This window comes from Salarias fasciatus, chromosome 19, assembly GCF_902148845.1.
Source record: "Salarias fasciatus chromosome 19, fSalaFa1.1, whole genome shotgun sequence".
Taxonomy (NCBI): domain Eukaryota; kingdom Metazoa; phylum Chordata; class Actinopteri; order Blenniiformes; family Blenniidae; genus Salarias; species Salarias fasciatus.
In genome coordinates this window covers 19,340,966-19,360,106 of record NC_043763.1, presented here as the reverse complement: position 1 = coordinate 19,360,106, position 19,141 = coordinate 19,340,966, and the positions used below count along the sequence as shown (strand labels likewise).

The 19,141-nt window shown below is 42.3% G+C and overlaps 1 protein-coding gene across 1 annotated transcript in view; it reads left to right on the top strand.

Moving 5' to 3' along the window:
* The window catches only part of LOC115407160 (protein phosphatase 1 regulatory subunit 37-like), a 52,245-nt gene that overhangs the window by 13,428 nt on the left and 19,676 nt on the right, over positions 1 to 19,141 (top strand). The window contains exons 3-10 of the mRNA XM_030117523.1: positions 1,119 to 1,164; positions 4,315 to 4,415; positions 4,636 to 4,755; positions 6,076 to 6,223; positions 8,847 to 9,002; positions 10,202 to 10,314; positions 12,111 to 12,252; positions 14,422 to 14,588. Coding sequence (XP_029973383.1) covers positions 1,119 to 1,164; positions 4,315 to 4,415; positions 4,636 to 4,755; positions 6,076 to 6,223; positions 8,847 to 9,002; positions 10,202 to 10,314; positions 12,111 to 12,252; positions 14,422 to 14,588 — 993 coding nt within the window. The remainder of the gene's footprint in view (positions 1 to 1,118; positions 1,165 to 4,314; positions 4,416 to 4,635; positions 4,756 to 6,075; positions 6,224 to 8,846; positions 9,003 to 10,201; positions 10,315 to 12,110; positions 12,253 to 14,421; positions 14,589 to 19,141) is intronic.

The window sequence follows — 19,141 nt, the reverse complement described above, 5'->3', positions numbered from 1 at the left end:
ATCCTTTCTAAACGGAACCTGTATCCGGACTCAGAATCAGCTTAAAGCTGTTCCAGGTTCATGTCTGAACAGCTCCAGAATCAAATCTGGAATATATTTTATCAAACTGCTCCTCAATTTATGAATTCTGTTGTAAGACTACACTTACATTTCACTGTTTGCTCTGTACAGTTATATCTTGAACCACCGAAAGACTTAAAATACAGTTTTGACTGAATTTACAATGAACCAAATCTCAGTTTTGTTTCTATTTTTCTCTTGTAGCACCAACTACGTTTAACCTTAAATACGATTTGAAGGTAGCTGAGACCCAAATACCCAAAAAATTACTTGAAAAATACACTATCATTAAAAAATGTCAAAGGTCAAGCCACATTATTTAATTTTCCTGTTATATGAGTGTAGCCGAAGTATCAATCATAATCTCCAGTCCAAACTGTAAACAGTATCAGTTCTGGTTGAAATCATTATCCCAAACACTTCACTGCCAAAAACAAACTCATTTATGCCTTTAAATGTTTGTATAATAACATAAAATTAACTGCATATATTAGTCCCAGTCACAATGACTTTGTGTCATCAAGCAATCATCTTTAAAAGAAGAGTTTCCAAAAAAAAAGAAAGAAAAAAAAACTCCTGATGCCTCTTCTTGTTTTGCTTGTCACTTAAAAAAAATCAGTGTTTTCCACCATCCGCACAAATCTGCCACCTCCGGTGATTGATGCAGTCAAATTAGATGTATGTGGAACGCCGGCTCTGGCAAATGAACACATCAACTGATGACCAGCTGTTTCTAATTATTATACACTGGTTAATTAGGACGCCGTGTCACCATCTTGGCGGCGGTAAACTGTGTGAAATTCATAATTCATACTTGCGTCGCCAATGAGCCTCCCTGATAAGACCAGTGCGGCGTGGCATGGATGGAGAGGCCGCGCGTAAAGAGGCTGGGGAGGGTGGAGGATGCTGCCGGTGCCAGATATGTAACCGCATGCGTGTGTGTGTGTGTGTGTGTGTGTGTGTGTGTGTGTGTGTGTGTGTGCGTGTGTGTGCGTGTGTGTTCGCGCCTTTCCCTCACACCTCCTGCCTCTGCCCTTCTCTCTCTGTCTGTCTCTCAGCAGGGTGTGTGTGTAGGTGGCAACGTGGAAAGTCTGGATCTCAAAGGTAAGATGAACGCTTCGCTCCATCATTATTAACCGTGATTGAGGACTCTGTGTGACATCCGGGATCCACTCAGTGATTTTCTAATATTTTACATATCCAGAGAAAGATTAGTTAGAAGGAAAGAAAAGACAAGGAAAAAAAAAAAAAAAATCATAATAATATATCGGAGTTAATTTTACATTTGTCACAAATCCTCCCACTCACACACCCATTCTTGGATTTTATCTGGAATGCTGGCTCCAGTCCAGGTGAGCCGATTTAATCGAAATGATCTTTCACACAAAATATGTGTGCGTTCTTCGTTTGTCCCAGATTATTGCTTATTTTCACGTGTTTATCCCCCCCAAAAAAAACAAAAAACAAAAAAAAAAAAAAAACCCAATGAAGAGAGACCATTGGAAATCAGCCATAAAAGCCCTAAATGGAGCAAACTGCTGGGCTGCTGCTTCAGATCGACGCCATGTGAGGATTCAGAGCGGTGGGATCAGCCACACGCCCCGATCGGGCTTCCATCACAGACAGTTTTAGCTCTTTTTTTTTTTTGCCTCAGCTGAAACAAAAGTGGATAAGGTGATTGGATTAATTTAACTCTAAAAGTGAGATTATGGAACATGATTTCATTCTGGATTCCTGCCTGTGACTTTAAGGCTTCATCTCAGGTCAGACTCAGTCCAAATCTAACCTCTGAGCTGAACTTTCCCATCCTGGCCTGTTTGTACCCGTTTGCATCTTCTTCTTCCAACTCAACTGGATCCTGCTTCAAATATTAGATTGAATAAAATCTAAACTCTTTTGTTTTTCTTTTAGCATTAAACCTAGTTCAGATTCAAATTTGAAGTTAGCGGTAAATTCTAATCCCCAAACCAAAAGGTGAGGCAAAATGCATCTAATTTGGGAGAAACCCTCTTAAAAGACAAACTGAAGTCTAATCCAAACCAAAAAGTCTCAAATCTAATTGTAAACAACACTAGTTTACTTCTTTATTGTCACTCACGTGCATTAGAATGAAGAAAATATGCCAACAAACTCTGTTTAAATGTGAAACCATGCATACAAATTTTGACGCATATCAGAATTTCATTTGACTTAAACTTCATCAAATCATGAGCACAATCCGAGACTGAAATTCCGCCTCTCTGGCGTTAATACAAACCATGAACCAAACTCTTAATGTCTAAATCGAGTAAACCCAATCTCCCTGTAAATCTCGCCAGCCTCCAAAACTTGGATGAAAGTGTCTCGTACAAGTGAACATATTGTCCTCCCTGTGAAGTCTTTAGACTCCAGCCGTCGTCTGTGAGCGTCGCGTCTGAGCAGCAGACGCATCTGCATACGGCAGCTGCGTAAAAAGTTGTGTGCGCCGCCGTGATGGGCATCACTGTCGTCACGCGCTGATGACATCTGACTGTGGGTGTCGCTGCCTTATTATCTTCCCCACGCAGGGCGGATTAGAAAAAATGGGATTTCAGATGGCTCTTCCTTCCACCCCAAACACCCTCCGCCATCGCTCAGTTAAGTGATTATTGTTAAAACAGAAGGGGGGGTAAAAAAATCGTGTTGGAAATAATTATGATAGTAATTATCGTTTCCCCTTCTTGGACGAGGAGATAAGAATTAACCCAGGAGAGAGAGCGAGGAGGGGGGAGGAGGGGGGGGGGGAACTCTCAGAGCCTTAAAAGTCACATGAATTTGTGCGATCAGTCACAGTTTGATTTAGAGTGTGACTTCTGATCAGGGCCGTGGAGCAAGAGTAATCAGATTACAACATATCCACTGTTATTTCTACAAATATGTCTGGAAATACACCTGAAATGTGATTCCAGACTTTAGGAGACAACGTGGATTATGATGGAGCGTGCTTAGCAACAGGGGGGTCAGGGGGTCAGGGGGGTCAGGCCGTTACCTTTTCCCTGCAGGAGTTCTTCCTTTTAGGGCGTAACGTTTAATCATTGCATCAAAACACACATTATTAGACCAGTTTATTCAGTGAGCATAATGAAGACAACTAAAAGAGGCTTCAAAGCAGAGCACATAAGTGTAACACATTCTAGTACAAATAGTTCCCATCAGCCTTATACTGTGAGAAACATTAGAAAATGAGGCGGGCCGGACCACAATGCACCTGAAGCTTTTCTGAACAAAGCCTGTTCCTCATAACAAAACACAGAAATGTTGCGAGGGTGGAGAACAGAATGAATAACAGCATTTTACCTAATGAAACCAACAGTATTTGGTGAATAAAAATAATTTGCTATTCATTTATGTCCACTCACATCTCAGTGAAATACTTGCTCTTTGCTCTGGAGATCCATCTGAATGGATTCATACCTGCATGACAGGAGCTTGTTAACTGATGGGAACACACGAGGACACTGTTGTTCAGGATTAGGAGCCGACATCGTGCAAACGAAAAACGGTTTTCAAACGTAATTTGATTATACGTAAAAAAAAAAAAAGTTTGTGCTCATGTGACCTGAAGAGACCTGAGAGGTTAAAGCTGAGATAAATCCCGGTTAGTGGTGCAGAGCAGCCAAAAGAGAACGCCATCGTGTGCAGATTTAGGGCGGTATTCATTTAAAGTAAAAGTGCAGAGTCTAATGTGAAGTATGGTGTATAATCCATTAAGAACTAGAACAGAACGCAATTAATTGTTTTGTTTTTTTTTTTTTCCAAGGGTATCAACAATAAAGCAAAACGCTTACAGTCACCCAGAGTTTTGTTTATTCCGCATTCGGAGTGATTTCGCAGATAAAGTAATCAGGCCACGTTTATTTGTCTTGGAAGTTGCTGCATACAGGTGCGCTTATTGATTACATTGGTCTGCAGGCGCACAGTAATCAATGGATACTTGAGCAGCCACGTCTTGGAAGTCCAATCATGAAAACATAAAGCTGTCATCGCTATTTCTTTTTCTGTGTTTCTGATTAAGCCTCAGAACTTCATTAGAATGAAAAAAAAAAAAAAACACTTACACACAGACACACACAGATAAAGTTTGTCTATAAAGGAAGTTGTTCTGTCGTAATTTTTGCTGAAATGTTCGTTTCGGGCGGGGAAAAGAAGGATAAAGCACATTTAGAGTAGCGCAATTTTGCCTGTTAGCAAACAGCCTCCCTATTATCTTTCGTTTGATTGCTTGCCTCCATCAAGGTGAGCGATTAGACCACCGCTCCTGTGAAGCTCTGGAAGTCGTCCTGAAATCGCTACACTTTGATTTCATCAATCTGCAGGCAGCCCAACTGGAAGAAAATGTGAGTTTTATGAGCAAAACTTATTTTCCTCATCTTCGTCTTCCAGTTCCAATACAGTTTCATATTCAGGCCTTCCCCTGTATCAGATTAGAGCCAGTTTTTTTCTTCTTCTTCTTCTTCTTTCCTAAGAAACTTCATAACATTCCTGTCAAATTTGGGGTTGTGCTTTCTTCATTTTTTTTTCCCCCTTCCTTCACCATTTTTTTTTTTTCTTTTCCAGGGAGCATCGTCCTTGCTGGATATGATTTTGTACTATGAATCGACAACACATCTTGACGTTTCTGACAACAGCAGCATGGGAACATCGGGTTGGAGGGCTCTCGCTCATTTGATAAAGCAGGTCGGCTGACGCGGTGGAATTGTAATCTTTTCATGTAGGCTTTCTCCGAGGGGTAATGTACATCCCGGGAAAAGTGAGTTTGTGCCACATTATGTGGATTGAAGGTGCAGGGCAGAGCAGACAGGCCGAGAAGCTCTCCCGGTGCGAGTGCAAACACGAGCGCATCAACACACACACACCACACACACACACACACACACACACACACACACACACACACACACACACACACACACACACACACACAAGCCTGCAGCATCAGCAGAGATAACTCATTATCAGATGGGAGGTCTGATGACTACAAGCCCATTTCACAAATCTGGGACAAGATGTAAAACGTAAATAATAAACAGGATTCAGTGTTTTTCAGTGGTCATCAACCCGTATTTTGTTGACAATAGAACACAGAGCTATTCTGAAAATGCTCCAAATCTGTCTCCGTGGAGACTGTTCTAAACCGCTGCAGCACATGTGGACCACAGCCATAGTAAACAGTTCTTCTGCACAATGACAATAATGGCGGCCTCCAGCGCCTCGCAGCACTCCTGGGGGTTATAATACACTCAATGCAGAATCATGTCCACCAATTATAACTAAACAAAACCCAAGGTATGACTGAAACTTGACATGCGCATTTCAGTGTATATTGTAAGAAAAACAGCTTCAAAGCTGCAGTCGACATGTACGGAGAAAGAACGTCTCACGTCCAGCAAGAACTTCTACAGGAACTGAACGTGGGCGTCTGTGCTCATTTTAAGTAAACCGAAATATGAATCCCTCATCTGACTTCCTGAGTTTCTGTGAATACGCATTATTACTGAGCAGACAGATGCTTACATTTACAAAAGACATACATTTCCAGACAGAATATTTTGAAAATGGCATAACTGACAACAACATGTGGCTTAAATGACCCAGCAGGGCCAACTGCAGAAAAACACACACTCTCTAGCTTTCTCTAAGTTTTGTCCTGTAAACGAAGTGAAACTTTGAGCAGAAGTGTATCTGTCATATCGACCGGAGCCATATTGACCCTACTGCCCTGTCACTCTCTCCCGGTTTCTCCTCCCTGTGTAATGTCAGGTAGGATGGACAGCTCAGACCAGTGTTACAGTGCGGCTCCTCAGAATATTCCTCCCCTCTTAACCGCTGATGGGCCAGAGTATTAGACAGCTGCTGCCGAAGGTCTTTCTTCCAATATTCATTCATGCTCCCCAGCTCGGCCCATTCTGACAGGTCTATTTCTCCTGCCTTTGTCTGCATTCAGCCTGCTCCTGCACAATGTGTGTGTGTGCGTGTGTGTGTGTGTGTGTCTTTCAGAGTGTCCGTCTGTCCAGGTTGGATCTGTGTAACGTGCCCTTGGTGGACTATCCGGTCCAGGCTCTCGCGAAGGCTCTGCTGACCAGCCGGCTCGCAGTGCTTCACCTCGATAATGCCCAGCTCAGCGGCGTGCCACTGTACACACTGGGTATGACTCTCTCACACACACACACACACACACACACACACACACACACACGCAACAGTCTGCTCTCAAGCTTTGAAATGTGAGCTTACTATTAAAATAGCTGAAGTGTTGAAACACATAGGTGGTGTGTGTGAGTGTGTACGTGCTGCTGAGAGTTCGGTGAGGGGGGGCGGAGGGGACGGGGCCGTTGATGTGTCTATTTGTGCACGTCTGTGTGTGTGTGTGTGGGTGTGTTTTTTTGGTTTTTGTTTTTTTTTTTTTTTTTTTGTGGCCAGCAGGACCAGATTTTGACCTGTGAACCTCTCTGCAGGTCTAGACCCAGATTAGAGGTCTAATCTCTTACCTGTCACTTTACACACCACTGCACACATCTCTGAAGGCACCGGTCGCCAAGACACACACACACACACACACACACACACACACACACACCACACACCACACACACACCACACACACACACACACACACACACACACACACAAGGTCACATAATGTCTTATGTATTAAAATATGACCCCGGATATGTCATACTCATCTAAAATATAATCTATTCTTGCTCACTAATAACACTTGGCTGCACTTTAAAGTGCAGTGTGATAATAATAATAATAATAATAATAATAATAATAATAATAATAATAATAATAATAATAATAATAATGATAAAGATGCAAAAAAATTCAACTAACTCGGCAATATCCATTTTATTTGACCTTGATCGATCAGGTACCGCTGTGTCCATGAGGAAGGAGGAGCGGGAGTGAGAAGGTCACACGACCACAAATGACTCGGGTTTATTCACGAGGTACACACACACAATTACTGGGTGAAAATACACACATAAGTGCACTCATCACAGCCAAGCACAACACCCAGAGGGGGGTTGAGTGGTGTCCTGGATGAACACACAAACACATACAACACACACACACCGATCAGAGGGTCTGGGTTTTTTTTTTTTTTTTTTTTTTTGTAGGTTCGTCTCGTTGACACTTTACATTAATCAGCTCTTCATCCTCATGACTTGATTCAAATTTCAAACTTATTCTTCAAACTACATCCTGATCCTGAACATAACTTGGTTTCTTTGTTTAATCCCGAGCTTTTTATTGCACCTACCATGTTGTGTACTTCCAAGCTTTGGACCCTAACTCCATGCACACCACACACACAGTCGTGGGTAACAAGAGAAATTAAAATAAACAATTTCTCAAAAATCTGAATAAAAATGAATGCCACAGAAAGTAATTTTCCTGACGTTTTGTTGGAGAGATAAATGAGAATCGCATCCACAGCCTCCCATGTCCTCTCAGTTGGAGCAGAGAACTACCCAAATGGACGCAGTGTGCTGCCCACTCTTCTCAACACCCGCGCAGCATTTTCAACAGCTTCCTGGATCTTTTTGATATTTTAGGGTCTGCCAAGCCGCCTTCTCGTCTCGCGCTCATCCCTCACCCTACAACCTAATCCATCGTCTCTGCCTATTCAGAGTCCACCAGGAGCACCTCCCGCCTCCCCCCCTTTCCCTTCCAGCAGGGGGTCCATGCTGAGGATCATTGCCTTCGATCAGAGAGGCCTGTGATTGCAGGATTGGGCGCTCGCGGCGGAGCCGACCGGATCAATCCCACCGATTCCACCATTTGGTTCCCACTGTGCCTGATGACAGTGTTGGCATTCCACGTGCAGCCCGACAGGCTTGATCAAATCTGCGGCATCGATCTGGATGCAGGGGCGACGAGGGCCCGGGCGACACGGACACACACACGCACACCGCCGTTACAGTTCATACTGCACGACGCACACAGAAAATACAGAAAGATCTCCCCCAAATATCGCCGGAGACGCGATAAAGTCATGAAAGGGATATGACAATGGCGTGGAGATGTTTGAAGAAAAACTCTGGGGATTTCAAAGGTGTTTTGTCAGGTGCCCTGTGCTGGATTCGTAACTGTGTTCTCTACAATAACGTGTGTTAAAATCACAAAGGCTAACCACACATTGGTGAAGGTGGTAAAGATTGGCTTTGTGCTCTTTTTTTTTTTTTTGTTCTTCTCAGAAGATTCCCCGTTTTGTTGAGCTGTGCTGCTTGAATTCCTGGAACTTCTACCTTTTTACACAGAAATCAGAATTTCTTGAGAAATAAAAGCAAATAAAACAGTTTTATTCAATATTCTTTTAGGAGATTATTCGTCACAATTCCCAAAGAAAATTGGCTGCAAAACCTCCCATCTCTTTTCCACGATTCAGTTTCTTGCACTCACTACTGTTTCAGTGAGATTTAGACCCAAAATCATAGTTGGCCATTTGAAAACAGCCCATATTTTCATTTTCAACCATTTCTTATGTTGGTCTTTGAGTGGTGTGTTTTCAGTGTCAGAGTCAATACAAAGTCAGTCTCTTGGATGTAATGAGGAGAGAAAATAATTAAAACCCAGTGCAGAATTGTTGATTAGTATCAATTTGATATTTGACCTAGTTTTATATGACATGATTTAAATGGTCAAGTAATCAAATCACATGTTTTGCTGTTCAGATTCGTCAAATGATAGAAAAAAAGCATACGTTTTGTTGATGCATGAACTGTGCCTTTGGGGCATTTTGTGGATTCTCTCCCCTGTAGTTGGCGTGCTGAAGACAAACCGGGCTTTACGGGAGCTTCACCTCACCAGCAACGTGTTGAATAGCTACCAGGATGCCTTGCAGCTGGGAGAGCTGCTTCGATACAACACCACTTTGCAAACGCTGGAGCTAAGCAGCAATACTTTAGCAGATGCAGGTAAGAACCGATCGTTATGTGACAGTTGTTCGACGATATGAGAGAAAAAGGGATGGAAATCCATGACTGCAGACACCGCCCACATGTAACACATTCTGCTAAACCCACCCATTCAACCAGTCTAATTAATAGTGTCTGTAATTTGACCCCAGCTTCACCATTTTCCTCACTGCCGCTGCACCTGGAGCAAATAAAGACATACGTATCTGTCCAAAGCTTGGCAAGTAGTCTGTCTACCTCCATTGTGTGAGACAGTGGCCACATTTGCCTCTCAAGAAAATAAGACACAGAAAAGGCGTTTACATAGTTTTACCCGCAGGCAGTGTGTTCTGACTTCAACCTTTTTTTGGTTTAAAAGAAAAAAGAAAAAAAAAAAACAGTGAAAAGGTTTCTGACTGTATCTCGAAGGACCGCTTTGACATTTTAGAAAAAGACAGTACTTGGAAAATATGCTCAGAAGTTCATTTCGGGGAGCAAAACAGGTAGCATAACATTGTTCGAACCAAAAAAATAAAGGAATCTGTGTATTAACAGCTGTAAAGCTCATGAATTTGAAGGATTTTTTTTTCTTTTCTTTTTTTTTTTTTTTTTTTTGACTTTCACTTCGAACTGTCAGAGAACAGAAATGTCAAAACAAATGTTTTTGGGTTTGGGAGCCAGACACTTTAGCCATTTGTAAAAATAACATTCACGTCCCATCTCTCTTAAATGTTACACTGTTCATTTTTGCTTTATCTAAAATGACTCTGTTTTGTTCCGCTGTTGTGCAACTGTTAGAGAAGTAATGTTCAGTGAGTCCGTTTGCAATCGTGAACCCTCGTCTTCATAAGTAATAAGTAATATTTTCCCTAATTAAGCAGTGACCCTGCTGACTCCGTCTGCCTGCAGCTTACAGGGGAAAACAGCAACGCCGTAATGCGGCTCAGTGAAGTGGGGATGGGTCGTCACACCGGCAGCTTGCAAGCTTACACAGTCCGGGTTTGATATTATCTAATTGATACAGACACGTGAACAGGTTAAGTATTTACCGACTTGCTTTTCAGTAGCCGGAGCTCAAGTCAAACATCACGCTGCTGTAGCACTCCACCAGACATCTGGCAGCGCTGCTCACTTTTCCCACACCGGCAGTGAAGGCAAAGGCGCCGTGCGTGCTAATCGCCTTGTGTGTGTGTGTTTTTTTTTAATTAATTATTATACAGGTTTTGAGGAGCTGTGTGATGGTCTGAGGAGGCAGACGTCAGGTCTGAGGGTCTTATCGCTGAGGAACAACAGCATCACTGTGAAAAGCATGGGCCATCTGGCCAAAGCTTTGGTGAGGAATACAGATGTTTTTTTGTTTGTTTTTGGTTTATCTTCAAACAAAAATAGGTAATCAAGTTGGACTGCTATTACGGGTGACTTTCAGCTAGGCCAACCAAGAGATACAGTTCTGATGCCTCGTCTCGGCTACCTTAGGCATTCTTTCTTTTACTCCAACGAAAACTAGCCACAGAAATAAACTGCGCTCATCTTCTTAATTCATACCTGCTTTTGTCTTTCCAACTATTAAGAAAAAAAAAACAGTCTGATCCGAAGAATCCAGCTTCTAAAAAAGTCCCGCCCCCATGCGTCCCCTCGCACACTCTCCTAATAACATGCATTCCTCCTGCTTGATTGTCAGCATAAACTGCACCTTCCTGTCATGTGAGTGGCCATTGTGGAAGCCAAAAGGCTAGAAATTAAAGGCCTGCCTCGTGCGCTCGCGCACACCGGCGTGCGCGCACGTCCCCCGTCTTCCCCCGGCGCCACCGAAAGAAGGAGCAGTTTGATTAAATAATAGATGTGTGTTAAGGAGGGCCGGCCATGCAGCCTGCCAGTCACGGGGATAAGTAGATGTCCTTGCAGGCCATAATGATGATAATTAGACCCGTAACTGGTTGTGTCGAATATGATGAGGAGGCGAGCTGTTATTAACCTTTCTGGTTGGTGTATCTGCTTTTCTCTGCCGTCCCTTCGGCTTGTCTCGTCGCTTGTCCTCTGAAGGACTGGGGAGCGAATGGGGCAATCTGGCGGCTGAATTTAGCCGATCATGTCTAAATTAATCCTCTTTTTCCATCTAGGACTTCTCTCTGAGCGATACTTCATACTCGGCTCTCGTTTCCTTTTCCTTTGCTCGCTTTAGCTGTTTTTCTTCTTTCTTTCTTTCTTTTTTTCCACCATAAAGCCACCATGTCATGTGTGAAAGCCGACTGCGTTTTTCGGTGGTTTCGCACTCCTACCCCCCTCAAACTTCTCACTCCAACCCTCCGGTGGTTTACGTTTGACAGGTTTCAACCATGCTTGACTCTCACACACTCTCAACCACGCAGTCGCCTCTTTAATTGTCTGCTATTATCCCTCGTGCATATCCATTCGGGACGCTCCTCCCTCCCTCCCTCCCCACCAGAGGAGCTTCCTTCGCCGTGCTTTGGACGCGGCGGCGCCTCTGCGCGTCGCGACTCAGCGAGGAAGCGGGGTGGGCCCCTCTCAAGTGTGTTTGTTGTCACCGCAGTGCAAATTAACTCAGAAGAAGATGCTCTCCGGGTCTGTCAGTCGCTTTTTTCCCGGCTTCCTTTCCGCCCCCGTGCTCCCTCTCTCTTCACAGCAGTGACCAGAGGAGTTTAACAAGGGTGGCGAGGCGAGGGGCCGACCGAGGAGTGGGTGGCGCGCTCCTCTTCAAGCTGCTGGGCAACACGGGCCCCTCGTGCCCCAGACACCCCCAGCTTTACGCACCAGCTAATCAACCTTCAATGCTAATGTGGCTCTGGAGAGCCAAAACAGAAGTTCTGAGCGTTTAACATGAGAGGAAACATTTTGAAGAGGAATGATAATCCCTGCATAATAATAATGACAATTAAAACTTCTTAGCCTTTCCACACTCGCTCGCACACCGAGCGCAGCGTACGAAGGGAAGGAAATGATTCACTGCTGGGTTAAGTAAGCCATTTGAACCCACTTACACGGATAGTTGAAAAATTATAATCATTATAATTCTTCATTGAAATCGTCTCGGTGTGGACAGATTGGTGTGTGTTGCAGTACGAGAGCCGAGTGGAGTCAATATGATCTGATGAGCGCTGTTTTTCACAGCCGGCGCTGAAGGTCCTGCAGGTCCTGGATCTGAGCGAGAACCTTTTGGGGGACGATGGGATGCAGGTCATCAGGGAGCCGCTGATGCTCAACTGCACTGTGCTGCAACTCGGCCTTTCCCAAACTAGCATCACATGTGAAGGTACAATAAAGCTTTTTTTTTTTTCTTAAGTTTATCAGTAGCTTTTCATCAGAAAGACTGAAAACAAAGCAGGACCTCCACAAGGGATAGACGCTATCCTGCTCACTGAAACATAACGTTATTGTAAAAATAGCATTTCAGCCACATTTTGGAATCTATATTATCGATTAGATTGATATTCTTGGCTTGTTTGATTCAGGAAATGTTTATCGATGGCTTACCAATTTTATTGATGGCCTACTTCAAGTCGAGCACCGACAAGTTTACTATTTAAGATAAAATACACCTATCAGCCATTACATTATGACCACTGACAGCTGCAGTAGGTAGCTCTTGTCATTGTGGCACCTGTTAGCAAGTGGACATAATTTGATAGAAACAGGAAAACTAAGGATTTTAGTGTTTTGACAGGAGTGCTACTGTGATGGTGAGATCACTTTGTTAAGCCATCTTGTTGTCAGTTTGTGTCAAAAGTGAGAGGGTTATGGAACCAAACCGTTGAGCAGTTTCTCCAACACACATGAGGTTAATACTGTTTCAAATAATTCTGCAAGCTGTTTTTTGTTACAACAAAAACTAAAGAAACTTGCTATATATTTCAAATTCAAGAAATCTACATAGTAGAAGACAAGTTGCAGTTTTATTGACTAAGCATCTCAACAACTTTTAAGAAAAACATCTCACAGATGGAGTGGGATCTACTAATCATTGTCTAATTCTAAATACGTTGGTGATTTGGTCAAGTCATTGGAAAGGTCTGTTTTGTGACAAATTATGTTTTATAGTTTTACACAGACTTTCAAATACACTGAATTCAAAGTATATTATTGTTGGTGCTTTTTTGGGGCGCAATCCTGCAACATGACTGAAATGTCATTTATCTTCTTTGGTATTCAACCCTCAACATTTTGTTTATTCAAGAAAATCTATTTATTCAACCTATTTTTGTTGTTGTCAGTTGTGTTTTTTTCTTATCTTGTATAAATACATGATTGCCATGCATCCCTTCACTAAGACAAATTCCTTGTATATGAAAACCTGCTTAGCGATAAATTTGATTCTGATCCTAATCTCAGGCAGCAGCAGTGTGTGTGTGTGTGTGTGTGTGTGTGTGTGTGTGTGTGTGTGTGTGTGTGTGTGTGTGTGTGTGTGTGTGTGCGTGCAATAGCAGCCGAACTAAAATTCAGATGGTGAAAATGAGGTGCTGTGTGATGGACTGGGGGCCGATCCAGGGTGTGTCCTGCTTCCATCTCCAGCTCGCTGATACTGGCTGCAGCGTCTCGCCACATTTCTCAGATATCAAGCTTACTTTTTTAAATAAACCATCTTCTAAACAAAATGCCCAACACTTAAAAGCAATTGAGTTTGCTGAACATGTGCACAATAAAAAAAAGAGCAAATTAATTACAAATCTGTAGTTTTTCATATAAAAACACTACAAGTGTATAAATAGTTTTGATTTTTCACTCATTACAAATTAATTAATTTCTAAATAATGTTTTCTTAATGAGCTCCCCTGTGAATAAGTGATAATAACAACCTTGTGTAGAGGCTGAAGTTAAAAGTGTACTGAAAGTAAACACATTTGCTGTATTATATTATTCTGAAGTGAATATTTTGCCTCATAACTCCTTCAGTATTCAGTTTTTGTCTAATTTTCACACTCAAAGTATTTTTATCCTAACAACTTGAAGCACTATTTTGAAATTAATTCTTAGAGAAAGGCTATTATGGATGAAAAATAAGATGTAGTTAGGGTGAAACCTTTGAATAGTAAAGATAAACATGAACAAATTGTATTAATATGGTTTTGTTGTGTTTGGAGATGCTTGTAGTTTTGAGACATTTCTGCAGATTTAATAGATTAGTAAAATTCCCAGGTCTGGACGTTTTTTTTTTTTTTTTTTTTATCATTTGAAACTTTATCACATGGTGACAGATTGCAGAAATATGCTCATTAGCCCACAAAAGCATCCGAAGATGAGGCCACAAACTGACTTTTAAAATGAAATAACATGTTACGATGACAATAGACACTCAAACTGCTGTTTCCTGTTTTCTCTAAACTGCCCAAAAAGGATGTGGGGATTGCTGATCAGAGAGTGCTGAACCATGGTGTGTTCTTCAAATGAACAGTCAAGTTCAGACGCGCTTCTCCCTCCGGTTTAGGTGCTGTGGCGTTGGCGGAGGTGCTGGCGGAGAGCCGTCACATTCAGAGGCTGGACCTCCGTCGGAACGAGGTGAAGGTTGGAGGCCTGATGGCTCTGAGTCTGGCGATGAGGATCAACCGGTCTCTGGTGTGTCTGGATTTGGACCACAAATCCCCACAAGAACAGGCGAGTGGAGTTTGGATTGGTTTGTATCTACTGTGAGGATCTCATGAATCTAGCTGAGGCTTGAAACAATACAGCGAGAAACAATGCTACTAAAGACGAAGAACGGTTTTACAATGAAATTTGATCTTCTTGAAAACTGCTCTCTCACCTCTTCAAATACATAGACTTTATATTTTATGTCTGAGGCCCCATATTTAGAGCGCTGGCTGACGTTCTCGTCTCAAAGTGAGAAAGTCAGTTTAAATACTGACCGGCCCTTTCTGTGTGGAATTTACATGTTCTCTCTGTGCATGGGATTTCTCTCTCCCTCTTCTCTCTCTTCTCTCTCTCTCTCTCTCTCTCTCTCTCTCTCTCTCCTACCTTGCGTGGCTGCAGAGGCCCGAGGAAAACGATGCCATAACTTTAATACATGCCCCTGCTGGATTCACAAAATAATTACCCACACTTGCCATCTGTTTGTCATGATTTTATCTCTGCTAACTTATTTGCATATTAAAGCATTAATTAAAATCTCTAAGGAAGGGAATGCTTACTTTAAAATTAACTCTGAAGGCAATCCGTGCACAGCTTCCAAAGTTGTTTTATTTTTGTTTGCACGGTTTTTTTTTTTTTTTTTTTTACCCCCCCCTTTTTTTTTTTTGTCTGCATGTTGTTTACACGATTAAGACTGATTTTTATGAAATGTCTCCTCTGGCTAAAGTCAAGCAGCAAGATGTGCCAGATTTTGAAGAAGCAGCTTTGAAGAAGCCATGACGCTCCTGTGAATGTGTGTCATTAAAGATGGGATTTCTTCATCTTCTTCCTCTTCCTCACTGTTTTCCCCCCTCCCTCCTGTACAGATACACCCAAAAGTCTGCATATTGGGGTCTCTGTTTCCACGCTCCTCTAAGCTGCTGAAAGATGTGATTAGCATTTCCACCATTGTTGGGAGTTAGTGTGGCCGGGCATTTTAAGGGAATTGTAATAAGGGAATTTTTAAGCTCTGTCAGGTTTTAGAGTCACACAGCTGGGATTTGTCTTGGCGTGGCATATCCAGGTGGGAGGAGTGACGATTGTATTAAAAAGCAAATCTTTCCATCAGAAAGCAGCGGGTGGCCAGATCAAGTGTTCTCGCTCAGTCACATTCCCCGGGTCGCCCAGGAATACGCGAGAATTTCATTCGTCTGTAGGAAAATAAGTGTGGATATGAATGTGAGTGAGAGACAGAGGGGGTTATGGCAGCACTTTGCGTGTTTGTGCCTTCATATATGTGCCTTTTGTGCGTGTGTGGTTTTGCCCAGATGCAGGGGGCGATTGAAGATGCGCATATTTAAGAGGCGAGAAGAAGAAGGTGGAAAAAGGAGAGTGAATCTGGGTCCTCCCGTCTTTGTTTACAAGAATCTGATTTTTCATGTCTGTTGCCACATTGCTCCATTTGATCAGTGGCCTGTTTGCTGTTAATTATTAATTATTTACCCGCTTGAAATATTCATGCACCCTGGCCCAAGTGGAAATCCGCCTTTTCCGAGGGGCAAGTTCTCTCTGTAGCCACTGCAAGGTGGAGCTGTTTATACATCCTTATCAGGGGACTCTGTTAACCCAGCTAATTAAGTAAATTTCCTCTGCTCCGTGCTCTCATAATCGCGGGTTGGACGAGGGAGCCCCGCGTTCCTGTTTACCTGTTTGATGCTTCAATATTTGGTTTCGGATTTGGTCAACGTGTGCCTCCCAGCGACTCTCAGACGAGCGCTGATAACGCCGAGTGTCCTCAATGTCATGCGAGCAAGGTGTAACTGTCGGAAAGTTCCTATCTGGCGCACTGTTTGTGTGTCAGTGTGTGTGTGTGTGTGTGTGCAAGAAAAGCAAGTGGCTTGTTTCAGTGTCTTTTAGAGAGGGACAACTTTGGAGGAAAGCTTTCGGAAAGCACTAAACACTAGAATATTAAATGCTTTTTAAGCCACTGTATCTGCCATGAAGACAGGCATCCTTCAAGTTGTTGAAACTAATTTATGCTTTAATTTCTTGTGTCATATTCATATTGTGGAGTTATAATTCAGATGACTGCAGTTCAAAGAGTATTTGGGTTTTTTTTGGGGGGTTTTTTTCTGGAAGAAATTCCTGTTTTTCTGCTTTGGGTCACAGCTCCAGTCGGTCCATAGTGATTAATGCTAATTTTTTCCTCACCAGTTAAGCTCAAACTCTTGTTTCTTAACTGGAGGAAACCAGAGTGCCTGAACATACAGAGGAAAACATGCAAACTCTGCATTCTTGAAGCCATCCCAGCTAACTATTGGTGAAGTCACAGTTCAGAGACCAACGCAGGGCAAAAACAGACTGTTACAAATATTCTGATTCAATTTTTTGTCACCAGCTAACCTCAAATGTGGACCAGCGATAGTGCTATGAAGTATAAAAACATGGATTTGTGAGTTAAGTCATTCAAGAAAAGCAGACTTTTTGTAACTGCAGACCAGCTTTTGCTTCAAAGCATAGTTTTTTTGTTGTTGTTGTTTGTTCATAAGAAGTATTTTCTTGCCCAAAAACCGGCCTCAACGGTCCTCTGATTGAAAATTGTTGAATTCATCAGATTGGAAGGTTTCACTAAGAACAGTTGAACCTTTGGGTATTCACGAGTCCAGAGTTTCACAAAGTGTCCAGAAATAAAGACATTTAGCACAGTGCCTGCTTTTCATAGATTTGAAGTTTCAAAGGCACAATGCGGGATTCTCAATTAGAAAAAAGAAGAAGAAGAAGCTGAGAGACATAATCTTGAGGAAAACGGAAATCTGAAAGCTTCTCTCTCTCTAAAAGCATTACAATAAAAGAGAAAGACCACGGTGACCACAACGTGACTGGAAATCTGTCTTGTGGATCCCTTTAAACTACCGAGCATGGCCATTCATTTTTATGAGCGTGGCATGTCTTGGACTTAACATTTCAACATGAGAACATCATTCCCTCGGTGACGTACAGTGAAGCGAGCATCGCGGTTTGTTTTATTGCTCCAAGGCTGTTAATGAATCCAGAGTTCACTTCCTTCTTCCAGCAGGACTGTAAATGTTTAATGGCCGTGTTCAATAACGACATGAAATATTAGAATTGCTTGTGTTGCATTAGGTTAAGCACATTGTGATCGTCCATACTTGCTACTTAATTAAAGATCATATCACTTTTTATGACCAAAGACAAACTACGAGCCTCCATTGAACCCGTATTCCCCGCCGCCTCTATATACCAATCATGTGTCAGGAACATCCAGTCCCACTGCCGCCCTAAAAATAGTGCACAGGCATTTGGTACTTATAGACTGGACCATTGTACTTCCGTATTATCAGGGGGCTCCAAAAATTAGGGGAGACAAAATGCAGCATTGAGAGTACTGACGGGCAGGAGAGGTCACATTTCTCCCACACAAGATGATTTCATTGGTTCCTTGTCAACAGTAGAGTTTAAAATGTGCCTGCTAACAGACACAGCCCTTCATGAACATGCTCAAGGCAACATATTATCCCAGTAGAACTGCTTCCTCATGCTTATGTCAGGTGCTTTATCTATATTTTAAAAACAGACACCATCGCTATGTTTAAGATTAGACCTAAAACTTTACTTTTTTTTTAAAGCTGAAAGTTAAGGTTGACTATCGTGAATGAAGCATCATTTAGTCGTGTTGCAGGGAACCTAAATGAGTCGTGATGCCCTGAACTCTTCTCTTTGTCTCTCCTCTCTTCTCTCCACAGTCCTAAGTTCCAGATCTGAGTCTGTTTATCTCTGTGTTCACTGTCTTTTCAATCCAACCCATGAAGACAGACCTTTATCTCCTGCTCTGTCACAGTCTCTTAGTCTCCTCCACCACTGAACTGCTCAAGTTGTCTTGATTCTATTGACTGAATGATACCAAGTGCCGTAAAATGGTGTGAATGCTTTTCAAATAAATGAAACAAATTAATTGATATTTCTGGATTTTAAAAGCTTTTTAGTGGTGCAACTTGTCTGTAATTCAATGGTGATATAAAGATTCTGTTGTTTTGGGTACCTGAACACAACCGAGTCCAACTGGTCCGCTGGTTGGAATGAGGTGCACTGGAGGCACAAAGCTGTTTTTATTTTTTTTATGACTATTTCATTAAAGGTGGTCCTAAGTGAAGGTTGCAGTGAAAGCTGGATGGTGCTAAAGGATGATTGCAAAATTGGGGAGGACTTTCTGTGCCTACACCAAAAATCAGCTGAGAATTTATTCCAGTTTCCCAAAATCATTAGGCTGCAAAGAGCAGTGCAGAAGATTGATGGTTGAATATTGTTATAGAAAACTATTCACAGATTAATTCATCACAACTCTCTGTGGACGACGAGTACTGAGAACAATATTGGCCAGCCCAACACTCACTGACTTTAGCTGTTAGCCGTTTCTGGTAACAATTAAATTTCCATTTGATATATACCAGAGTTTGTTTCAGTGAAAGGATTTTGAAAAGATAGATATATTATTACTTATATGAGTCATCTCCAAGGGCTGTGTCTAAAGGGTAAGATGATGATATTCCAAGCGAAACCGTGATGGAGAAGGGGTTTCTTCT